The sequence below is a fragment of the Mus caroli genome, unplaced genomic scaffold (assembly GCF_978045245.1).
Source record: "Mus caroli unplaced genomic scaffold, Mus_caroli_1 scaffold_19, whole genome shotgun sequence".
NCBI classification, from domain to species: domain Eukaryota; kingdom Metazoa; phylum Chordata; class Mammalia; order Rodentia; family Muridae; genus Mus; species Mus caroli.
The window spans coordinates 32,222,237-32,242,829 of record NW_028227274.1 but is presented as its reverse complement, the minus strand read 5'-3'; the positions used below and the strand labels follow the sequence as shown (position 1 = coordinate 32,242,829).

Here is a 20,593-nt window from a genome sequence, read left to right as displayed (position 1 = left end):
CTACTGAGCTCTGGCACGTCTTAAGGGAAGAACAAATAGAGGTTGTGGATCTCTTTGCTTCATCAAATTTACCAAAGGTTGCTATGGGAACAGTGATTATTTCTTCCTAACTCCCTGAAGTAAATTTAAAGATGGTCTAAGAGAAGTAGAAACAAATGGGATACACAAAAAAACTTAGTTCCCGATGTTAAAAAAAAATTAATAAGATCAAAAACGTTCTTTGTGGCCAGATAACTCTTATAGTGACAACACAGAAACAACATTGCCTAGAACAGGGTTTGATGGGGGACAATGTCAAGCCCCGTTGGCTTTGTAATTCTATGAGATTAAGAATTTTCCATCAAAGCATTTGATGTTTGTGCTAGAGCAAAGACCATGTATGGTCCCAGCTGGATCACCTTTCAGGGGAGCAGTCCGGGGCCGGCCCTTTGGGGCCTGCTTCCCTTTGCCCTTGCCCAGTAGCAGCTCAGCACTACGCTCCCCGTTGGGGCCTAGCTTCCCCATCAGGTGCTCTGGAATCCCCTTCAGGCCACTCTTGGCCTGCAGCTGCTCCTCTGAGTCGCTCAGATCTGACAGGTCACTGTTGGTGCTGGAGTCCGAATCCTGTCTGCAAGCCAAGCTTCGCTCATCCAATGAGAACCTTTTTACAGCTTCAAAAGGTGCTTTGTTCTCCTGTGCAAACTCTGCTGGGGCAGACAGAAAGCTGCCTGAGTGCCTGCCAAAGACAGTACTGAAGGTTTTGAGGAGCGGATTGTCCTGCTGGCCAGGCCCCACAGTTGGCCTCTCTTCTGTGGGACTGGAGGAGAGAGTAGGCATCTCAATAGGTTGGGTGAGGCTGTTGGTGGGCGAGCTGGAGCGGCCATTCCCCACGGCAGAGAGACTCGGACTCCCAGTGCTGAGAGCGGAGCCCAGAACACCAGATACCAGCTTGGAGGAGTCAGTTGTAATAAAGAGGGGCTTTTTCTTTGCTAAAGGTGCAGACTCTGCAGAGGAGTGAGACTCAGGCCAGCTGGCTGTTGCCTTTGAGGTGACAGAGGTAGCAGAGGAAGAGCTACCTGATGCCTGAGACACAAAGCTGCTGAAAGGGCTGTGTTCCACTTTCTCCACAAACGCCAGGAAAGGGTTAGAAGGTTCTTCTCGGGACAGTTTAGGGGGCTGTAAAAATAGATTTTCATGATTCTCTGGGGTGCGGGTATTTAGGAGACTCCGTGGGAAGGCTGGAGTAAGGGTGGGCATGGACTCTGCAGGCACTTTTCGGTCCACAGAGCTGCCGGCCTTGGGACCTGGCTGAGTATCTGCTCCGAGAACAGATCTGCCTTTACACAGGCCTGAAGTCAGGCTCTCGAGGCTTTGTGTGAAGGAATCCCTGCTCGAGGAGTCATCGGCCACACTCTCTGAAACCCTGCTCAGGTAGTTAGTGCTGGGTACATTTTGGGACATGCATTGAAAAAACAAGTTCTTGGAGAGATCTGAGTCCTTCTGAGACTCTGATGCAGAGCTGCAGCTGAAAGAGAAGCCCAAAGGCTTGTTATCTGTGGCTAAAACTCCATTGGACTGGCTCCGTCCACTTCCAAAAGTCAATGGTTGTGACAAACTTGAGAGAGACACTCCAAATCCAGAAGAGGCCAGACTAGAATTTCTTGAATTCTGGAAGGAAGATTTTAGCTTCAGTTAGTGATGACCCGACCCACTGACCTTCCTGTATCATAGCCATCACAGTTCTATAAGTCAATCAACTTTTCTCTCCTATATTTCATGACCCTGCTCTTATACCTGGATTTCACCAGCACTGGTATCGAGAAAACTAGCCACAGACCACAAGTCATCTTTGTTTTAGAAAGATGAGCCAGAGATAGCAGGGTGTCATCCAAACCGCTACTTCATTGGTTATTATCCAAGTATTCGGAAGGCAGTGTGGAGCTAGGATGTATGAGTCTCTGTGTCTGCAGTAGTTGGAAAGAGCCTCCATTAAGGAATAAGGTTCTTACTTTGTTATGTAACTTGAGACCCCAGACCTTTGTAACATTCGTCCACTTCCTCAGGCCTACAGAAAGGCATTGCTTTTCCGTGTCTTTTGAGACGAGGTCTCATGTATCCCAGGCTGGTTTCAAACTTCCTATGTAGTTCAGAATGACCTTGAACTTCAAATGTTCCTGCCTCTACTTCCCAAATGCTGAGGTTATAGGACAGGTCCATGTCAACATGCCTACTTTATGAGGTAATGTGTATTTGAGGCAAAGCACTCTACCAACAAGCTACACACTTTTATTTAGTTAAGCTGCTGTAAATAGCCCATGGTACAAAGTTACTTCACTTTCTTACAACTCCCTGTACATTAAAGAAAAGAATTGCCAGGGGGCAGTGGTGGCTCAAGCCTTTAATCCCAGCACTTGGGAGGCAGAGTCAGGTGGATTTCTGAGTTCAAGGCCAGCCTGGTCTACAGAGTGAGTTCCAGGACAGCCAGGGCTACACAGAGAAACCTTGTCTGGAAAAAACAAAAACCAAAACAAAAAAATTGAATTTCATAAAGTAGATCTTTTTTTAAAATAAATCCCCTAACTAACATTATATTCAAGTGAACTTAATTAGTCAGTTAATTCTGAGACAGAGTCATGGCCCCCTGGCTGACCTTGAACTCACAGAGATCCCCTGTGCCTGCCCTGCCAGTGCTTGGATTTACAGTCTGCACTATGTGCCCTGCTCATGTCAATTTTAAATTGAACAGATGCTTCATCCGTGCTTACTCTTCACCTAACGATAACCCTAGATGACATGAGGCTATTTAGTGAGCTCTGTAACAATCAGGCTCTATTAAGGCTCCCCAGTTGAAACGTGGACATTGAAATATTTGCCAAACAAATTTTTTAGCACAACAAATTGGAATGAAAGAAACATTTATATATTTCTTCCTTTACTTTGAAAAGGCTTAACTTCTGTATGTGAATGACTGCAGGATACTTTCCTGTGCATTAGGCATCTAGACCTAATATATCTGTAAACAAATGTACTCACAGGAACCCTTTTTATTATTTTTTATTGTTGGCTTAATTTAGTAATACTTAGATCCTAGCACCTAGCTTGCAAATCATGCATTATTACGATGAGGATACTATACCTCCAAAATACTAAAGAGAAAAATTATCTCATAGCTGAAATATGGTTTATTCTTTTGGTATGGGGGAACTCTCCGGAGCTAGTAAGAATTCTGGCACGTGAATGTACTAACCACCACAGAACTAAACATTTTAATAGTTACAGTGGTAAATTTTTTTCAGAGTAGCACAGAAGCCTAAAATAGAAATGGACTGTCTCCAGGTGACATCTGCTACCAAGACTACTTTAGACATTTTACAGTTAAAAGGCACAAGTTCGCTTCTTCCCACTAACTACACAGCACCGATACTCCAGCACAGCCCATGCATGACACAGAACAGGCCCACAGCACTGAGGCTCTCCTGTTGTTGTTTTACTAGCAACATCTGGCCCGGGGCTGACATCTGCAGGGCTGTAAGGAACTCTACCTAAGTAGCTTGTTCCCCACTACTAAAGCTAATAGCACACGAGTGATCGTTTGGCTGTTTTTTCATTTTCCCTCAAATAAATAAATTCCAAATTCTTTCTTCATAAGAAAGTGATGAAAACTATTGCAACTCATTTTTTAGGAGAAGTTTCTTGATGGCTATTTCTCTATTTCAGATTAAGCATAGAAAGGGAAACATTTATGGCTGTACTTTGATTCCAGAAACATTAATAAGATGCTTGATCATCCAAAAATCCCTCTAACCCATTTGACTTTTGGGGAAGGTGACGAGGGACTGAACCTATAAGAGCTGTGAACGCATTAGGCAAGTATAATACCAATAAACGATATCCCCAGCCCTCTAACCATGGAAAGAAATACCCATTAAACCCACGTTACTTACATTTCTTCAGCTTTTCTACTCCAAGAATAGAAGTGTTTCCTACCTACATCACTTCTGCAGCACATAAACTGGCTTGTGCTATAAGCCCACTTACCCTCATACTACTTCTGACAGTGTTCCTTCTAAATAACTCATAACTCTGAAGACGTATCTGCACTAGAAAGCCACAGAGCCACCTGGTCACTTTCCTTTACTCTACCTACCTAACAGAGGAACGCCATAAGCAGCATTATATTTATAGGCCTTCTCTTCTGCCTGGACATTCCATCTCCCTCCCTATCCCTGAATACTAAGGATTTAAAAATTGCATTTGCTAGGAAAGGAAAGAAGTCAGATGAAATCGATAAGCAGTAGGTTTTTGTTGAGGTTAGAGACTGAACCCTGGGCTTTATTTATACCTAACAGTCAAGAGCTTCCCACTGGGCTATACCCTCAACCAACTGTCATTTTTATCTGCTATGCCTATACCTGAAATAATTCCATTTTATTTTGTATGTGAGCTCCTCTTGAAAACAGGGATTTTTCTTTTTAGACAGGGTCTTGTGTAGCCCAGGCCAGCCTCAAATTCTTTAAGGAGCTGAGAATAACCTTGAACTTTCTGGCCCTCTTACTGCTCCTCCAGAGTGCTGTTGGCTGTGGGTATACATACACCTCTATGCCTGGTTTTCATATATAATATGCAGTAGTACTTAGCACACAGTAGTTTTTCTGTATATAATTTTTTGTTTCTTTTAATTTTGTAACAAAGTCTTAAGTTCCCAGGCTAAATTGTCATAAACTCCTGGCTCAAAGGAACCCTCTGCTCAATTTCCATATTGGCTGAGAGGACATGAACATGGCACCATTTCCAACTCTCTCTGTTTTAAAAAAAGGTTTATTTACCTTTATATCCATGAGTATGAGTGCTTTGCCTGCATGTGTGTCAGTGTGCCACATGTATAGGCCTGCAGAGGAAGAGATCCCCAGAACCACATTACAGTCAGTTATAAGCCACCATGTGGTTGCTGGGAATTGAACTCAGGACCTCTGGAAGAAGAGCCAGTGCTCTTAACTACTGAGCCATCTCTCTAGCCCTCAGATTTTATAATTTTTTTAAAGGTCAAGGATTTCATATTCTAACATGCGTTACCAGACTGTTTAAAAGAAAAATATGACTTAACACTTTGGTGACCAAACTTGGTCAATTTATTTTTATAGTCTATTTTGGCAAAAAAAAAAAAAAAAAAAAAAAAAAAAGTATATAGTAAACGAGATACTATTGCCAACTAACTCTATTAAATTTTATAGTACTGCTATTTAAAAGAACAAAATTAGCAAGAAAAAAACTATAGCCATGCCAAGTGACTGGAGGTGGGGCTACCCATGAGGAAGACTTTCAGAGAAGGAAGTGAGAGCGCAACTCTGGCTTGCACAGCCTTTGTTCTGGCGTTCACTAGCCTCAGCACGGTAACTCCATTAACTCTGCCTCCAAGACTCCAGTTAGAGGCTCAGCTACACCATGAACTAAACAGACAGTTGAAAAAGAAGGTCCCACCAGATCTTTTTCACACCTCATTAAATTGAATAGTCTACTGGTTTTTAATTAGCTCAACTGTCAGGCGACTTTTAAGAGCTGATAGTTATTAAAAAATACACGTTTGCCAAACAAGCAGGACTGGCCCAGAGAGAACAAGGTAAGTCTGTATCAGAAATCTTCCTTCCTGGGGCGGGGCGGTTTCAATGCATCAACAATGGAGGAGAGTGGAAGAGTTAACCCAGATCTGCCAGTCTGCCCTGAAGCAACTCACCTCTCCTGAGGCCTGCGACCAGCTGCCTTTCTGTTTTTCCGGCCCAGTCCCTGATGCAAGACCAGTGTCTGAGATCCTCACCGTGGTTGGGGTGGAGCTGGCGGTAGTGACTACAGCTGCTGAAGCCACCATGCCCTGGCTAACTTGTTCCAGCATTTTTCCTGCCTCTTTGTTTTCAGCTCCACCTACCTCTGGGGCCAAAGGTGTCTGACCTGTGGCTGAAGCATACGGAGTGAAAGGGACAGGCGTATCCCCACCTACAGGCTCATCCTGTACCACCAGAGTTCTGCCGTTTTCTTTGGTGTAAGTGGCAAAGCGAATGTTGCGGTTAATCTGGGGAACAAATGTAGACGGTGGCTGCTTGGCTCTCTGCTCCAGCCCTGGCTCTCCACTGGCATTACCTCCTTTCCAGGGCCCTCGGCTTGCCTCACCTCCATCACTCCCATTACTGTCTACTTCACCCCTGTCTCCTTTTAATTTCTTTGTAGCAGGGTCACACCCAGAGTCCGAAGCACTTTTCCTCCTCCGGCCATCTCTCCCCTCTATGCTCTCTCTCTTCTTCTTTCCTTTGGAAGATTTTACTGCTTTTATGGTACCCCCCTACAAAACAAAATTCAAAAAAGGTTTATTGTAAGGGATCTTTCATCCTGTGAAAACCATTAGCCATTAATGCTTTCCCATCCTAGAAGCATATAGAGCAGGCACCGCTCTGATGTTGCTCTAACACACTGGACAGCTCCAGTCTGCTAGTGGCTTCCTTTGTAGATACCCACACTCAAGACCATAGCGACTGGCGCTTCCCTGCCTTGGCAAACCCTTGCACAGAAGGTACACCACTTCACAGGAATTTTTTTTTTTTTGAGAGTTTCAACAATTTGTGGAATTTCTGCTACAAAACAAGTTGTCAGAGCTAGGCTGGGAGTGCATTTGTCCTGTAATTTTTAAATTTCCATTTATGTGTATGCCACATGTCTGCAGTATGCAAGCAGGCACCTTCAGAGGCCAGAAGTGGGAGCAGGATCCCCCTAGTGATGGAGGTACAGAGACTAGTACACGGCCTAATACGAGTTCTGGTTCTGAAACACCAGGAATCTGAAAGAGCATCCCTTCAAACATCTCTCCAGGGTCAGGCTATTGGTAGTGGTAGATGGAGAGAAGACTCAAGGAAGAGCATTGGCTACTTTTGATTCCCAGAACCCACATGGCAGCTCTCAACCATCTGTAATTCCACTTCAAGGGATCTGACACCCTCTCCTCACATCCAAGGGCATGAAGGCATGCTCAAGTGCATACATATGCATGTAGGCAAAACATCTATACACATAAAAGAAGTACTTTTTTAAAAGTTAAAATTTATTTATTTATTTATACTTATTCTGAGACAGAGGTCTCACTATGTCATCCCAACAGCCTACCAGTCTCTATAGAGACCTCAGGCTAGCCTCAGACTCGAGCGCCTGCCTCTGCCCACTAGTGCTGGGATTGATTACATGTGTACTCCATCTTATCTGCTTTTGGTACAAGTTTGCATTTCAAGTTCTGAAATATAAAACCTCCTAGAAATGTGTGAATCATGAGCAAAGGAAAAGCAAAGCTGAGAGGCCTGAGCTGTGCACTGACATTCTAAGACTTAGCTGACTTCCAGACCTTACTGCAAACCATTAGTCAAGGAGAAAGGAAATAGCAGATCAACACAGGCTCAAAGCACAAACCTCCTTACTAGTATTTCATACTGCCAACGACATCTTATGCTTTTAGAAGCCAGAGCTAAGAAGATGCGGATCTGAAGGTCCTAAGAAGCAGGTTCTAGGTTGATTCAGGAACACTGAAAGTACTGAGGTGGCAATAGACTCGTTTGTAGAGATGACTATTTACGAATATTTAATAAATCTACTCTTAATACTTACAGAGCCTCGTGCCGGGCAGTGGTGGCAGCGCACTCCTTTAATCCCAGCACTCGGGAGGCAGAGGCACGTGGATTACTGAGTTCCACGACAGCCAGGGCTATATAGAGAAGCCCTGTCTCGGGGGAAAAAAAAACAAAAACAAAAAACAAAAACAAAAATCCAACTTACAGAGCCATATCTATACTGTAATCATTATATTTGGTATGTCAACTTTTTAAATATTTAAAAATTTCTTGGAGCCATGTGGAGTGGTACATGCCTTTAATCTCTTCAAAGGCAAGGAGAATCTCTGAGTTGGAGGCCACCCTGCTCTACTGAGTGACAAGGACAGCAAGGTCTACACAGAGAAACCATCTCGAAAAACAAAACAAACAAACACACAAACAAAACAAAAAATATAAATTTTTTTCTTCTTGCTAATTTCTGTATTTTTCTTTTTTTTTTTTTGCTGACTTCATTTTTTCCCTCCTTTAATTTTCTTGTAAAACTCTTTTAAAAAAAAATCGGTTTATTTTATACATAGTGCATGTATACCCAAGTTTATGTATGTGTATACCACATACATACAGATGCCATTGGAGGACAGAAGGGGGAATCTGATCCCTGGAACTGGAGTTACAGGTGGTTATATGCCAGCAAGTGCGCACTGGGAACTAAGCCCAGGACCTCCACAACAACAACCAGTGCTCTTAATCTATGTGCCATCTCTCCAGCACCAATTGTAAAACCCCAAAAAAGAAAGAAAGCTCAAGATTTGTTTCCATTTGACCCACACTTCTGGTAATGTTACCCAAGTTTCCACAGAGATGAGTAACAGGTATAAATAAATAATAACATACTCATTATGACTAAGTACCTATCATATTTCTGGTGATATTATCAAAGCTTTCCAAATCTTTTATTCAAGAATTGGAAACACTTCATCAAAGATTGTTTTTATTTCATCCTCATTTAAAAATATTCTGCAAGTTTTCAGTCTACTTGCAGATGAATGTTCACTGAGATATAATCTTTCTTGTTCATGCAATCATCCACACACTTTCTCATCCCAGTCAGATATGAGTGGACTGATCTTGGATGTCTAAAAAGGGTTATTATAAAACTTGGTACGATATCAACAATAATTGCACTTTGTTTGTCAAGAATATAGTCATACCAGGACAAGCCAAAGAAGAGCCACTAATCTTCAGCTAAATAACACAGATCCAGTTTCTAACACATCTGGCCAAATTGCAGACCTGGCTCAGAGCAGTCTCCTACCATTCCCTAAACATCCAATGTGTGTCCTACTATGCTGAGCAGATGTGAGCAGACAGTGTAGATGGATGTAAGACCTATGCACGCACTCCAGTTTCATCTACAACAGAACAGTAGCAGCGAAGTACTTAAGAAACAAATGAGCTCTAGAAAGGAACAAAGGGAAAAAGCTCAGCACATCATCAAAACAACGGCATCCTCAGGCAGGCACGCACACACAGTAAGAGGTAACCGTGCAGTCAAAGAACTAACCAACTATTAGACTAAACATGGCTCCTTCCTTTCCTTCTGATCTTGTTTCAACAAGAATGACTCAACAGTGGTGCATGGTGGCACCTTTAAGCCCAACACTTGAGAGAGAGAAGCAGGCGATCTCGGAGTTTGAGGCCAGCCCAATGGACATAGGGTAGGTTTCAGACAACACACAGACCCGTTTCAATTGAAAAATAAGGACTGCACACTTATCCAGTGAGATGGAGAAAGTAACATTTACACAACTGTTAATAGTTTAAGGACCATAAATGCTGTTTTGTCTTTTGAGGCAGGGACTCAAGTAGACCTCGCTGGCCTTGAAGTCCTGATACTCTTGCCTTAGCATCAATGTGCTCGGATTATCTGAGTTCACTGTCATATCTAGCTAGCTCAAGCAGATTTTTAAAATAAACTTTTTTTTTTGTTTTTGTTTTTTGTTTTTTGAGTCAGGGTTTCTCTGTGTAGCCCTGGCTGTCCTGGAACTCACTCTGTAGACCAGGCTGGCCTCGAACTCAGAAATCCGCCTACCTCTGCCTCCCAAGTGCTGGGATTAAAGGCATGAGCCACCACTGCCCGGCTAAAGTAAACTTTAAAAAAAAAAAAAAAAAAAAGATTTACTTACTTTATGTATATGAGTACACTACAGCTGCCTTCAGACACACCAGAAGAGGGCATCAGGCTCTCATTATAGATGGTTGTGAGCCACCATGTGGTTGCTGGGAATTGAACTCAGGACCTCTGGGAGAGCAGTCAGCACTCTTAACTGCTGAGCCATCTCTCCAGTCCCAACATAAAAATGGTTTTGTATGTTTACGATAACTTTGAAGGAACCAAGAGTTGGCCTGGTTCATAGTAACTATAAATAAACCACTGTGTGCGCAGTACTGAACTGGGCATTTGTTTGATTTGATTCCACTACAAAATATAGAATTTCAGACTACCTTGGAATTCAATGGGGAGCTCAATGGGACCCGATTGGGGGTAGGGAAGATAGCTTTTCCTTTATTTCCTCTTATTAGCATTGTTTATCCCAGTATTAACTATCTATTAAACTTATCCTGGGAGAATATAAAAAGAAAGAGACCATGGCTTACACAATTGAGAGACACTGCTATAATTAAAAGGGTTTGCTCAAACCAGGTCTCTTTCATAAGACACCTCCTCTCTTAACTAGCAAATCATATAGTAAACAGGAAAAAAAATGGCAGAGCTGAGCAGCTTAAGGGTATCCATAAAAACCCAGACACAAGAAATCCACATAATAGAATTAATACAAGCTCCGGGATCTACTTTGACTCTATTACTGTACCTCACTCTGTGGTGTCGAGCTGTCCATCAGCATCACGTGGGTGAGTCTGGGATCTACTGACTTGACCTCACCAGTCTATGGTAGCAGGAAAGCAGAGCACATGAAAAACAGGAAAAAAGCTATTAATACCTTGACAACCAAGATATAATATCATACATGTTCCTTAACAATATAGGTATTTATTTAATTTTAATTCTCTACAAGATGGAAAACTTTCTAAGAAGAGTCATCTCCAATAATAGTACTGGAAATAACATCTACAATAGTGCAAACATTAATATTTGTCAAGTTAATGAACTAAAAGAACTGACTGAGTTTAAGATCTAAGTATATCTTCTTAGGAATATTCATTTAAATTTCTTTTTTTTTATGTTTTTAAAAATTATTTATTTTAAATTTCTATATCTCTAAGCCAACAATCATTAAAAGAGGCACTCAACTATTAAAGAAAAAATAAAAACTTTGGGAGTGGGACAATGTGATGTAAGTACAAATTTATTGTATTTTCTTTGACTTAGCAATTTCACACCAAGAAATTTCTTATTTTTAACAGACTTATTTTTAATTATGTGTACAAATGTGTTGTGTGGGGGTATGTATATATGAGTACAAATGGCCAGAAGAGAATGTGGGATCCCTTGTGAATGAGCTACAAACAGCTATGAGCCACCCAACACAGGTGCCAGGCACCAAACTCAAGCACTGAGTGCTCTTTACAGCTGAGCCGTCTTTTTTTCCCACACCAAGTCATCTTTATTCATTCTTATAAATAACATCTGTGAAGGAATGTTTAACTGTGCCCATAGCTTTTAATTAGCACATAATTTAAAAGTCCCCAATTCTAGACTAAATTATGACATATCCACTTAGAGTATAGCTGTATTTTGAAAGGATGAGTCAAGTTTTAAGTATCTATACTGACATACATATACAGCACAACAAACATACAATGATGTTCAAAAGATGAGTTGTGCCTATGTACCATATCATACCAATCACTAATGTAAAACTTATACAACTAATATAAATAAAAATGTATCATGGATATACACATAGAAAATGTTAGGCAGAAATGGAAAACATCAAATTGATGATCCCACTGGGGGAGTTGTAGCTCCCTGGGGAAATGGCAGTTTTTGTTGTACACTTTACACATATGTATATTACTTGAAATTAAAAAAAAAAATGTCTGTAGTGGGGACAGCTCTGTGGATAAGAGACTTCACTTCTCTTTCAGAACAGCCTACCCACTGCCCACATGGTAAATCTCAACTGTCTGGAATGTCAGTTCAAGGAAACCCCACTCTCTTGCTGGCTTTTGTGGGCACAGGGCACAGCAGGCACATAGAGTACACACATACGTAACTGTAATTTTTTTTTCTCTTTAAGATCCATCCACCTAAGCTTCTCATGGACCTGCCTGAGTGCTGCAGAATTTCAGCTTGACTGTGTTGTAACCTGTTTCTGGAACTTGGTATATCTCCACCCTACGGAGTTGACTTGAATCTTGAACATACATGATAAGATGTTCTGTGCAGTAATTTTGAAATCTTCAGCCAAGGTCCTACATAACCAAAATTCCTCTAGAAACTCCCTAATCCTTGGAAATCTCAAAGTCTTGCAGTTTGGGGGCCATATAAACCCTAACTTCTCCTATGTTCATTGCTATTTTCTTAACCCTCCTACTTTAAAGAGATAGCCTTGTATGGCAAAAAAAAAAAAAAAAAAAATAACAAAGCCTGCATAGTTTGACCAAAGAATGCCCAAGCAATGGTTTTTAATCTCCATAGGTAGGATTAACACTTTCAGAGTGCTGGACCACACATATGCACAGCCACACTTGGCTTACAAAAGTACTTTCAAAGACATCATCCCAAAGCTATGAAGCCAATGGGGTTTTTGTATGTTTACCTCTAACTCACAATGACAGGCTCAGCAATGAAGAAAACAGGCAAAAGTAAAATCTAGTCTTCCTGTGGATTCTATGCTGAGGCAGTTACATTTTTTTTTTTCCCCGAGACAGGATTTCTCTGTGTAGCCCTGGCTGTCCTGGAACTCACTCTGTAGACCAGGCTGGCCTCGAACTCAGAAATCTGCCTGCCTGTGCCTCCCGAGTGCTGGGATGAAAGGCGTGGGCAGTTACATTTTTATGTCATTTTCTGTAAGGCAATGCTGTACCTCTTACAGAGTAAGAGCCTCACCTCAGTTATAGACACTTCCATAAGACGGGTGACTGAGTCCTGACGGCTCACAACACCGCAGAGCCATCCGTCCTCTCCTTCGGGTTGGTAGACCTTGACTCTGTGGCCCTGGACACTATAGGGACCTAAAGGAGAGACCAATTACAACGGAATGTTTTGGGCTGAGCTGTATTTTATAACCACATGAGATACAAACTTGACATTTTCTGTGCAGAACAGAAAAGAGCAACTCTAGTTTTCCATACTCAGCACAAAAAGGAAACCGAGTTCTCCTAAACTTTTATACATTTTTTACTTCTAAAGAATCTCCCAAGCCCATTTTTTTTCTCAATCTTAAAAAAAAAAAAAAAAAAAAAAAGCTCTGGAAGGCCTGCCTAAGCTTCAACGAAAAGCAAAGCAAAGCAGGCCACTAAGCTGAATGTGTCATTAGATAAAATGGCCATGGGAATGATAAGTGACCATTAATGTCCTGCCACCTCAGTTTTAAATACTTTGGGTGAAAAGTTCTATTGATGCTGAATGATGGGACCCAGGACTGTGTTTTACAGACACACTTTACCACTGACAAGTTCTAGCACAGACCTCCCCCTTTCTTCTGTTGTTAACGCACAGTAGGTCTTGAATGATTGCTTTATGCAAACACTTTGCTGGTATCACCAAGGTTTTAGCTCTTGTTAAGTATATGGTTAAGTACAAATACAGTTTTCTCTAAAGGCAGTAACCTCTATCTTAAACAAAACTGAACATTTTTCTAGTACGGGTTAACTCCTTCATAAACACTCAAGAAAACACAACAAAACTCTGTCCTATGAAATGCAGAAAGAAGAGCTGGGGACTGTATCTGTTGGCACTATTAACAAGTGGAAAATGGCGAACTTAGTTCAGGGACCCTAGAAATTCTACTCTGTGACTTCCTACCATTGGATAGAGGATTCAGCTTATAAAGTTCCCCGTCTGAGTAAGAGGCTATTTTTTCCAACTGATTCTAGAACTGTTGCTAACTACAGATAATTCAAAGTTTACACGACAACAGACCAGGGAAGACATTTGAAAGCTATGTGGTGCTTCGTCCTCTCTATCAATGCTGACCTGGATCCAAGGACAGAAAACCACTTGTTCTTACCTCGGCTGAAAATCTCTTGTAGCTTTTGGTCACTGATCAAAGCATTAACTGTTTCTCTTAATGCAGCATGTTCTAAAAGAATCTGGTTTTGAACATCTGTTCCCATCTGGTAGAGATAAAAGCAAACACCTGGATGTTAAAATAAATGGCAATAAAATTAACTAGATAAGAAAAATCATACACTAGAAAGGTCTTCAACACACGCACACAGAGCATAGGGATGAATAAAGTAAGGATTTTTCTTGATGAGAAAGAATAACAAAGAAACTACCATTAATAAAACATAGAACACAGTTTAGGAAATACTGGTCTCTCAATGCAAGACTAAATTTGGGGGCTGGGAATGGCTCAGCAGTCAAGAGCACTGACTGCTCTTCCAAAGATCCTGAGTTCAATTCCCTGCAACCACATGGTGGCTCACGACCATCTGTAATGGGATCTGATGCCCTCTTCTGGTGTGTCTGAAGACAGCAACAATGTACTCTAAAAGAAAAGAAGGATAAGGAAGGAAGGAAGGAAGGCAGACAGACAGACAGACAGAAAGGAAGAAAGAGCAAAACCTTTATAATTTAAAACTCTCAGATAATCCTTACAAGTATGTGCATGCAGTGCCCTCAGGAGTCAGAAGATGGCATCAGATCCTCTGGATCCACTTCATGCTGTGGGAACAGATATCACTCTTTCCTACTCCCCACTAGGGTCCAGCTACATGAACTCTATCAGAAGGCGTCAGCAAGGAGCCTCTTTTCTGTTGTGTATGCATATGCATGTTAACATTTGCAGGTATCTGCAGAGGCCAGGCCAGAGCAGTGCATTGCTCCCCTCCAGCTGGAGCTACAAGCAGTGTAAGCAAGCCTGAGGACAGACTGATGGGAACCAAACTCAAGGTCTCCAGAAGAGCAGCAAGTACTCTTAACTGCTGAACCCCAGAGCCATTTTTTTTTCCTGAAGAAACCCTCAGAATCATGGTAGTTTTAAGTCCTGGGTGGCTTTAGTGTGTGCAGAAGAATATGCAAAAGAGAAAAGAGGCTCCAGTCACTGGATGTACTTCTTAAAAATAGAAAACTTCAAAATGCACAGGGTCATTTATGAAAAGAAGCAAAGCAATGCTAAAAGAGTAAATTCCCATATTTGAATCAACAAGGAAGTTGGCAAGGAGGTAAGTCATAAGCCGAAGACTAGATGGAGCAAGTGCCAAGTACCTGGAACAGATGCATCCCATTAGCATCCGACAGGAAACGAAGCTCTCGATCCACAAGGTATTCAACTGGCACCACAGACCCCAACCCCAGCTTATCTACTAGGGGGGTGAAAGTCTGTGAAGCACAAAGACAAGACATTGATTAGAACTTGGAGATAAAAATAGATAACAGCTCAATTAATCATTAGCTTCAGAGAAAGCACCCATCACTACTCTCTTCTCATCCCAGTGAACAGAGAAGCTAAAGAACAAGTCCTTGCAAACATTTTCAACATAGCCTCTGCTCCTCAAATAACCACAAGGAACAAATCAAATGACAGTTTGCTCAATATTTCCTAATTTGGTTTATTTGGTTTTGGGTCAGATCTCACACTACAGACCAGGTCAGTATGGAACTTGAAGCAATGCTCCTTCCTCAGCGCCCCAAATGCTGAAATTATTGGTCTGAGCCACTACACCTGGCTTTAATGCCCTTACATCTAACAAGGACATGCGCAATAAGAAATTCACCGTCATCACGAGGGCTCTGACTAACCACACTAGGCTTCCAAGAGATAAACTGTAACAGTGCAGAGTTGTAGTGAAGGCGCTAGTCCATGTCTGTAATCCTAGCACTTGGGAGATGGGCAAGGAAGATCTCCCAATACACAAGTTACGACTGTCTCTACAGCTCCTGAAGCCTCTGGGAGATTTATCAGTCACTGGAATAAGCCAGGTATGATGGTGCACGCCTTTAATCCCTGCACTTAGGAGACAGAGGCAGGGGGACCTCTTGAGTTCAGGGCCAATCTGGTCTACAGAGTGAGTTCCAGGATAGCCATAGAGAAACCTATCTAGAAAAACAAAACAATAAACAACCTTTCCTCAGAGCACAAGAAGAAAAGATCTGTTGAATTTTTGCTTTGGTAACTTTAGAAATCAAAGCCTGTTAAGGAGATAGCATATAGATTTCACAATCCCTGATGAGTAGTTATAAGGTAAATATGTATGGGAACACATAAGAAAAAAAGGTCAAAATGTTCCTATCCAATCAAAGCGATTCATTCACTGGGTAGCAGGCTATAACTCAGTGGCAGAGCATTTGCCTAGTATGAAAAAGGCCCCGGGAGGCCCTGGATTTGATACCCAACACCAGAAAAACAAAGAAAATAGAACAACAATAGAAAAACAAACAAATAAAGCCTTTTTGCAGATGGACAGACAGCTCAGTGAGAAAGTGCTTGCCTAATACATATAACTGTAGGTTTAATCACCAGCATGGTATAAACCAGGCTGGCACACACCTGTAAGCGAACCCCGGATCACACAGTGATCTGGAAGTCAGTGTGGAGCACATGAGGTCTGGTCCGCAGCCTATCCAATAAAAGAAACAAGTAAAGATGAAATGAAAAGCTACTTACCAGGGCTGGCCACTGGGCAACTGGGACACGGGTGCCCTGTAGAAGGACGGGGTCCTTCCGGGGAGCCCAAACAAGTGAGCCTTCCAGCAGAAGTGCAAGCACTTCTTCAGCGTGAACCTTAACCCAGGAGTGCTGCTTCCAATTACAGCCATCAAACTCCACAAAGATCTGCAAAAGTATTAAAGCCAGTTCCAATGTCACATTGTGCAATACATAAAAACAATTTCCCTGAGGTGCCTCAGATGAAGAAAATTTCCATAAACTTACTTCTCTCTCTCTCTCTCTTTTTTTTTTTCCGAGACAGGGTTTCTCTGTGTAGTCCTGGCTGTCCTGGAACTCACTTTGTAGACCAGGCTGGCCTCAAACTCAGAAATCCGCCTGCCTCTGCCTCCCAAGTACTGGGATTAAAGGTGTGCACCACCACGCCCGGCCATAAACTTACTTCTAAGGTCATTTTATTAATATTTTCTTTTACTTAAAAGATGGAAAGGAAACAAGACTTATTGGGAGTGTATGCCACAGGAGGCATGCATATGGAGGTCAGAGTTAAAGCTGTGGCGCTGACTCTCGCCTTCCACTGTGTGAGTTCCAGGGACAGAACTCAGGCTTGGTGGCCAGTGTCATTACCTAATAGGACATTTCCCTATAACTTTGAGTACATTCATTTTCTTGTTTTGTGTGTCCGTGCCAGAGTTTATACCTGGAGAGCAACTTGTAGAAATCACTTCTCTCCTAGAATGCGGCTCACAGGAGACGAAACTCAGGTCGGCAGGCTGGGTAGTAAGTGTGTCTCATCAGCTGAGCCACCTGACTGCTCCAATGCTTCCCCCCTCCCCCCGCCCTTTTTTAAAAGATTTTATTTATTTCATGTATGTGAGTACACTGTAAATGTCTTCAGACACACCAGAAGAGGGCATCAGACCCCATTACAGATGATTGTGAGTCACCATGATGTGGTTGCTGGGAATTGAACTCTGAATCTGTAGAAGAGCAGTCAGTGCTCCTGAAGCCGAGCCATCTCTCCAGCCTCCGAACATTTCCTTTTTTGATACACTGTCTCAGGTATTCCACACTGACTTCAGTTAGGATGATATGTACCTGTAGGCACACCTGGCTTTATGTGCTACAAGGGTCTAACTCAGTTTTATGCTCATTAGGCAGGAAAAGGCATCATAAAAAAAAAAAAATGAGAGCTAGAAGGATGCTGGAAAGTGGTAAAGAAACTCTAACAGGGCTGGGGAGATGGCTCAGCTCAGGAGCTGGCTGCTCTTCCAGAGACTCAGAGTTCAATTCCCAGCATCCACATCATGGTGGCTTACAACCATCTGTAATGGGATTCGATGCCCTCTTCTGGTGTGTCTGAACAGAGTGATGGTGTATTCATATACATAAATAAATAAACTTGGAAGAAGGAAGGAAGGAAACCATTACAGAGACCCCAGCCGGGTTCAGCACCTGGAGCTCATCTCCAGTTTCTAGGGACCTGGCACCCTCTCCTGGCTTCTTTAAGCACAGACACACATGTAGTACATATACATACAAAAAGGGAAACATACAAATAAAAATAAAATGAACCTTAAAAAAAACAAAACCAAAACCAACCAAACAAAAACCCACCAGAGCCCGGTGGTGCGCTTTGGAGGCAGAGGCAGGAGGCCAGTTTGATACTCGCAGTGAGACCTCATCCTCTAAGAACAAAACAACAAAAACCCAAGCCCGCAATGAAAGAACCAAAGACAAAGCATCAATGGTAGTTTATACTTGCTTCAGTGCCCTTAGATCAGAATGTATAAACTCAAAATCAGCAACAGTAAGGGATGGTGAGGGGCTCAGTGGGTGGAGGATTCCTGGCACCAAGCCTGGCACCTGAGTTTGAGCCTCAAGGGCACACCTGGTACAAGGAGAGAATCGATTCCAGCAAACTGTCCTCTGACCTCCAAATAGGTATTTTGGCATATATGCACGTCTCTCTCACCCCATACACAGATAAATGTCATGTTAAAAGGTTAACAAAGTCGAGTGCATGCTGTTAATCTTAGCAGACCCAGGTGTCATCTCCAGACTAGGTTCCAGCCTGCTCTACACAGCAAGTTCCACACTACCCAGCTAGAAAGGAGACTTGCTGAAATATGTCTCAAAACAAACAAAGAAACAAAATTTAAAAATGCTTCAGTTTTGATTAACACTGTTAGTAGTAATTTGACTTCATGTCTGTCCTGTAATCATCATTTTGGATTTTGGCTGTCTCTAAGAAGAACTTTTACTATAACTGGTAAGAGTGTAGCCTGGTGGTGGTGGTGCATACCCTTAATTCCAGCACTCAGGAGGCAGAGGCAGGTGGATCTCTGTTTTTGTGGGCAGCCTGGTCCAGAGTGAGTTCCAGGACAGCCAGGATTACACAGAAAAGCCCTGTCTTGAAATCACTAAAAACAAAACACAACACAACACAACAAGAGAGGGGGCAGGGAGAGGGAGAGGAGAATGTTCCTCACTTGCCAGGTCCAAGAATATCCAAGTGTAAGAGTGGGTGACAGAGGAATGGAAGCTTAGAATTATGTAAAGCCAGCGAAGAGACCAAGACTGCTATGCTAGCCTGGACAGGGCATCTGTCCTGGAACTACAACAGTTTTGTGCAACAATTACGAGTTCAAAGATAAGGGAGGTCATGCCAACTGCTCTGCAGAGACAGCTGCATTCATCCACTGATAAAAGACTTTGTAGCAGGTAAGATCACAGAAAACCACAAAAGATCCACTGTTCTAGAGGAGGACGGCAAAAGCATGGCACAGGGGAAGAATGGAGACAAAAATGCAATCTGTTGGCAAAGACAGCTCCTTTAACTGACAGTGTTTCTTTTAGTCTAAGATATAGTTCATTTTCAATTATACACGTGTGAGTGGTGCACCAAAGACAGGCGAGCTGGAGTTGTGGGCAGTTGTGGTGGAGACCAAGCTCGGATCCACTCCCAGCGCAGTACATGCTTTCTACTGCAGAGCTGTTTCCTCCACATTTTATTTTTATGTGTCTTCTACTACCTACCTACCTACCTTCCTTCCTTCCTTCCTTCCTTCCTTCCTTCCTTCCTTCCTTCCTTCCTTCCTACCTACCTACCTACCTACCTACCTACCTACCTACCCTATCTTTATTTTTTTGAGATGGGGTTTCTCTGTGTAGCCTTGGCTGATTTGGAACTCACTTTGTAGACCAGGTTGACCTTGAACTCAGAAATCTGTCTGCCTCTGCCTTCCAGATCTGGGGATTAAAGGCGCGCACTACCACCTCTCAGCTTGCCCCAGTTATTTTTAGTTCCCATTTGTGTATCTTACCTGAATATGTCTGTGCACCAACATGTATGCCCAGAGGCCTAAAGAGGGCAAAGAGGGCATCAGTTCCTCTGGTTCTGGCATTACGAATGGCTGATTCTCAATATGACTGTTGGGAATTGAATCTTGGTCCTCAGTGCTCTTAACCACTGAGCCATCTCTACAGAAACCAACCCCACTCCCTTTTTATGTTTTGAAACAGGGTCTCTCTCTCTCTCTCTCTCTCTCTCTCTCTCTCTCTCATTGGAAGCTGTTATTTTAAAAAGTAGGTGCTTTAAAAAAATAGAAAAGAGAAGAGTAGGTATCTTAGTAGGGAGTGGTATAAGGCCATCAGTTAAAGGCAGGGTTGGATGATCTCTTAGAATAAAAGTCCAGCTGGATCTACAGATCACTTCCAAGACAGCCAGGGATGTTGCACACAGAAACTATCTGGAAAAAAACAAAAATGAAAACCAAACACAAAGCAGAGTGCGGGTGGGTGGATAGTACAGGTGGGTGGATAGGATAGGTGTGTGAGTGCAGGTGCCTGAAGAAGCCTGGATTCCCTGGACCTGAGCTTCTACTCAGCAGTGAACGAGCCAATATGGGTGCTAAGAAGGAACCCAGGTTCCCTGAAAGAGTAGTAAGTGTTCTTAACCACTGAGCCATCTCTCCAGTCTTTCACTTTTTGTTTTGTTTTGTTTTTCCTTTTAAAAAAGATTTATTTGGGGGCTGGAGATGGCTCGGTGGTTAAGAAAACTGGTTGCTTTTTTAGAGGTCCTAAATTCAATTTCCAGCAACCACATGTCAGCTCATAATTGTCTGTAGCTTCAATTCCAGGGCAATATGACATCCTCACATATACATACATGCAGGCAAAACACCAATGCACATAAAATAAAGTAAAAATCATGTGTGTATGTGCCAAGTT

The 20,593-nt window shown here is 42.4% G+C and overlaps 1 protein-coding gene across 2 annotated transcripts in view; it reads right to left on the bottom strand.

The window, feature by feature from the left end:
• The window catches only part of Kdm3b (lysine demethylase 3B), a 60,644-nt gene that overhangs the window by 27,598 nt on the left and 12,453 nt on the right, over positions 1–20,593 (bottom strand). The window contains exons 2-8 of one of the 2 annotated variants that reach the window (XM_021150261.2): positions 16,361–16,528; positions 14,962–15,075; positions 13,760–13,865; positions 12,637–12,761; positions 10,436–10,510; positions 5,711–6,310; positions 399–1,647 (exon numbers count right to left, since the gene is read on the bottom strand). In XM_021150261.2, coding sequence (XP_021005920.1) covers positions 399–1,647; positions 5,711–6,310; positions 10,436–10,510; positions 12,637–12,761; positions 13,760–13,865; positions 14,962–15,075; positions 16,361–16,528 — 2,437 coding nt within the window. The remainder of the gene's footprint in view (positions 1–398; positions 1,648–5,710; positions 6,311–10,435; positions 10,511–12,636; positions 12,762–13,759; positions 13,866–14,961; positions 15,076–16,360; positions 16,529–20,593) is intronic. The other variant, XM_085833606.1, reaches the window with a different exon arrangement.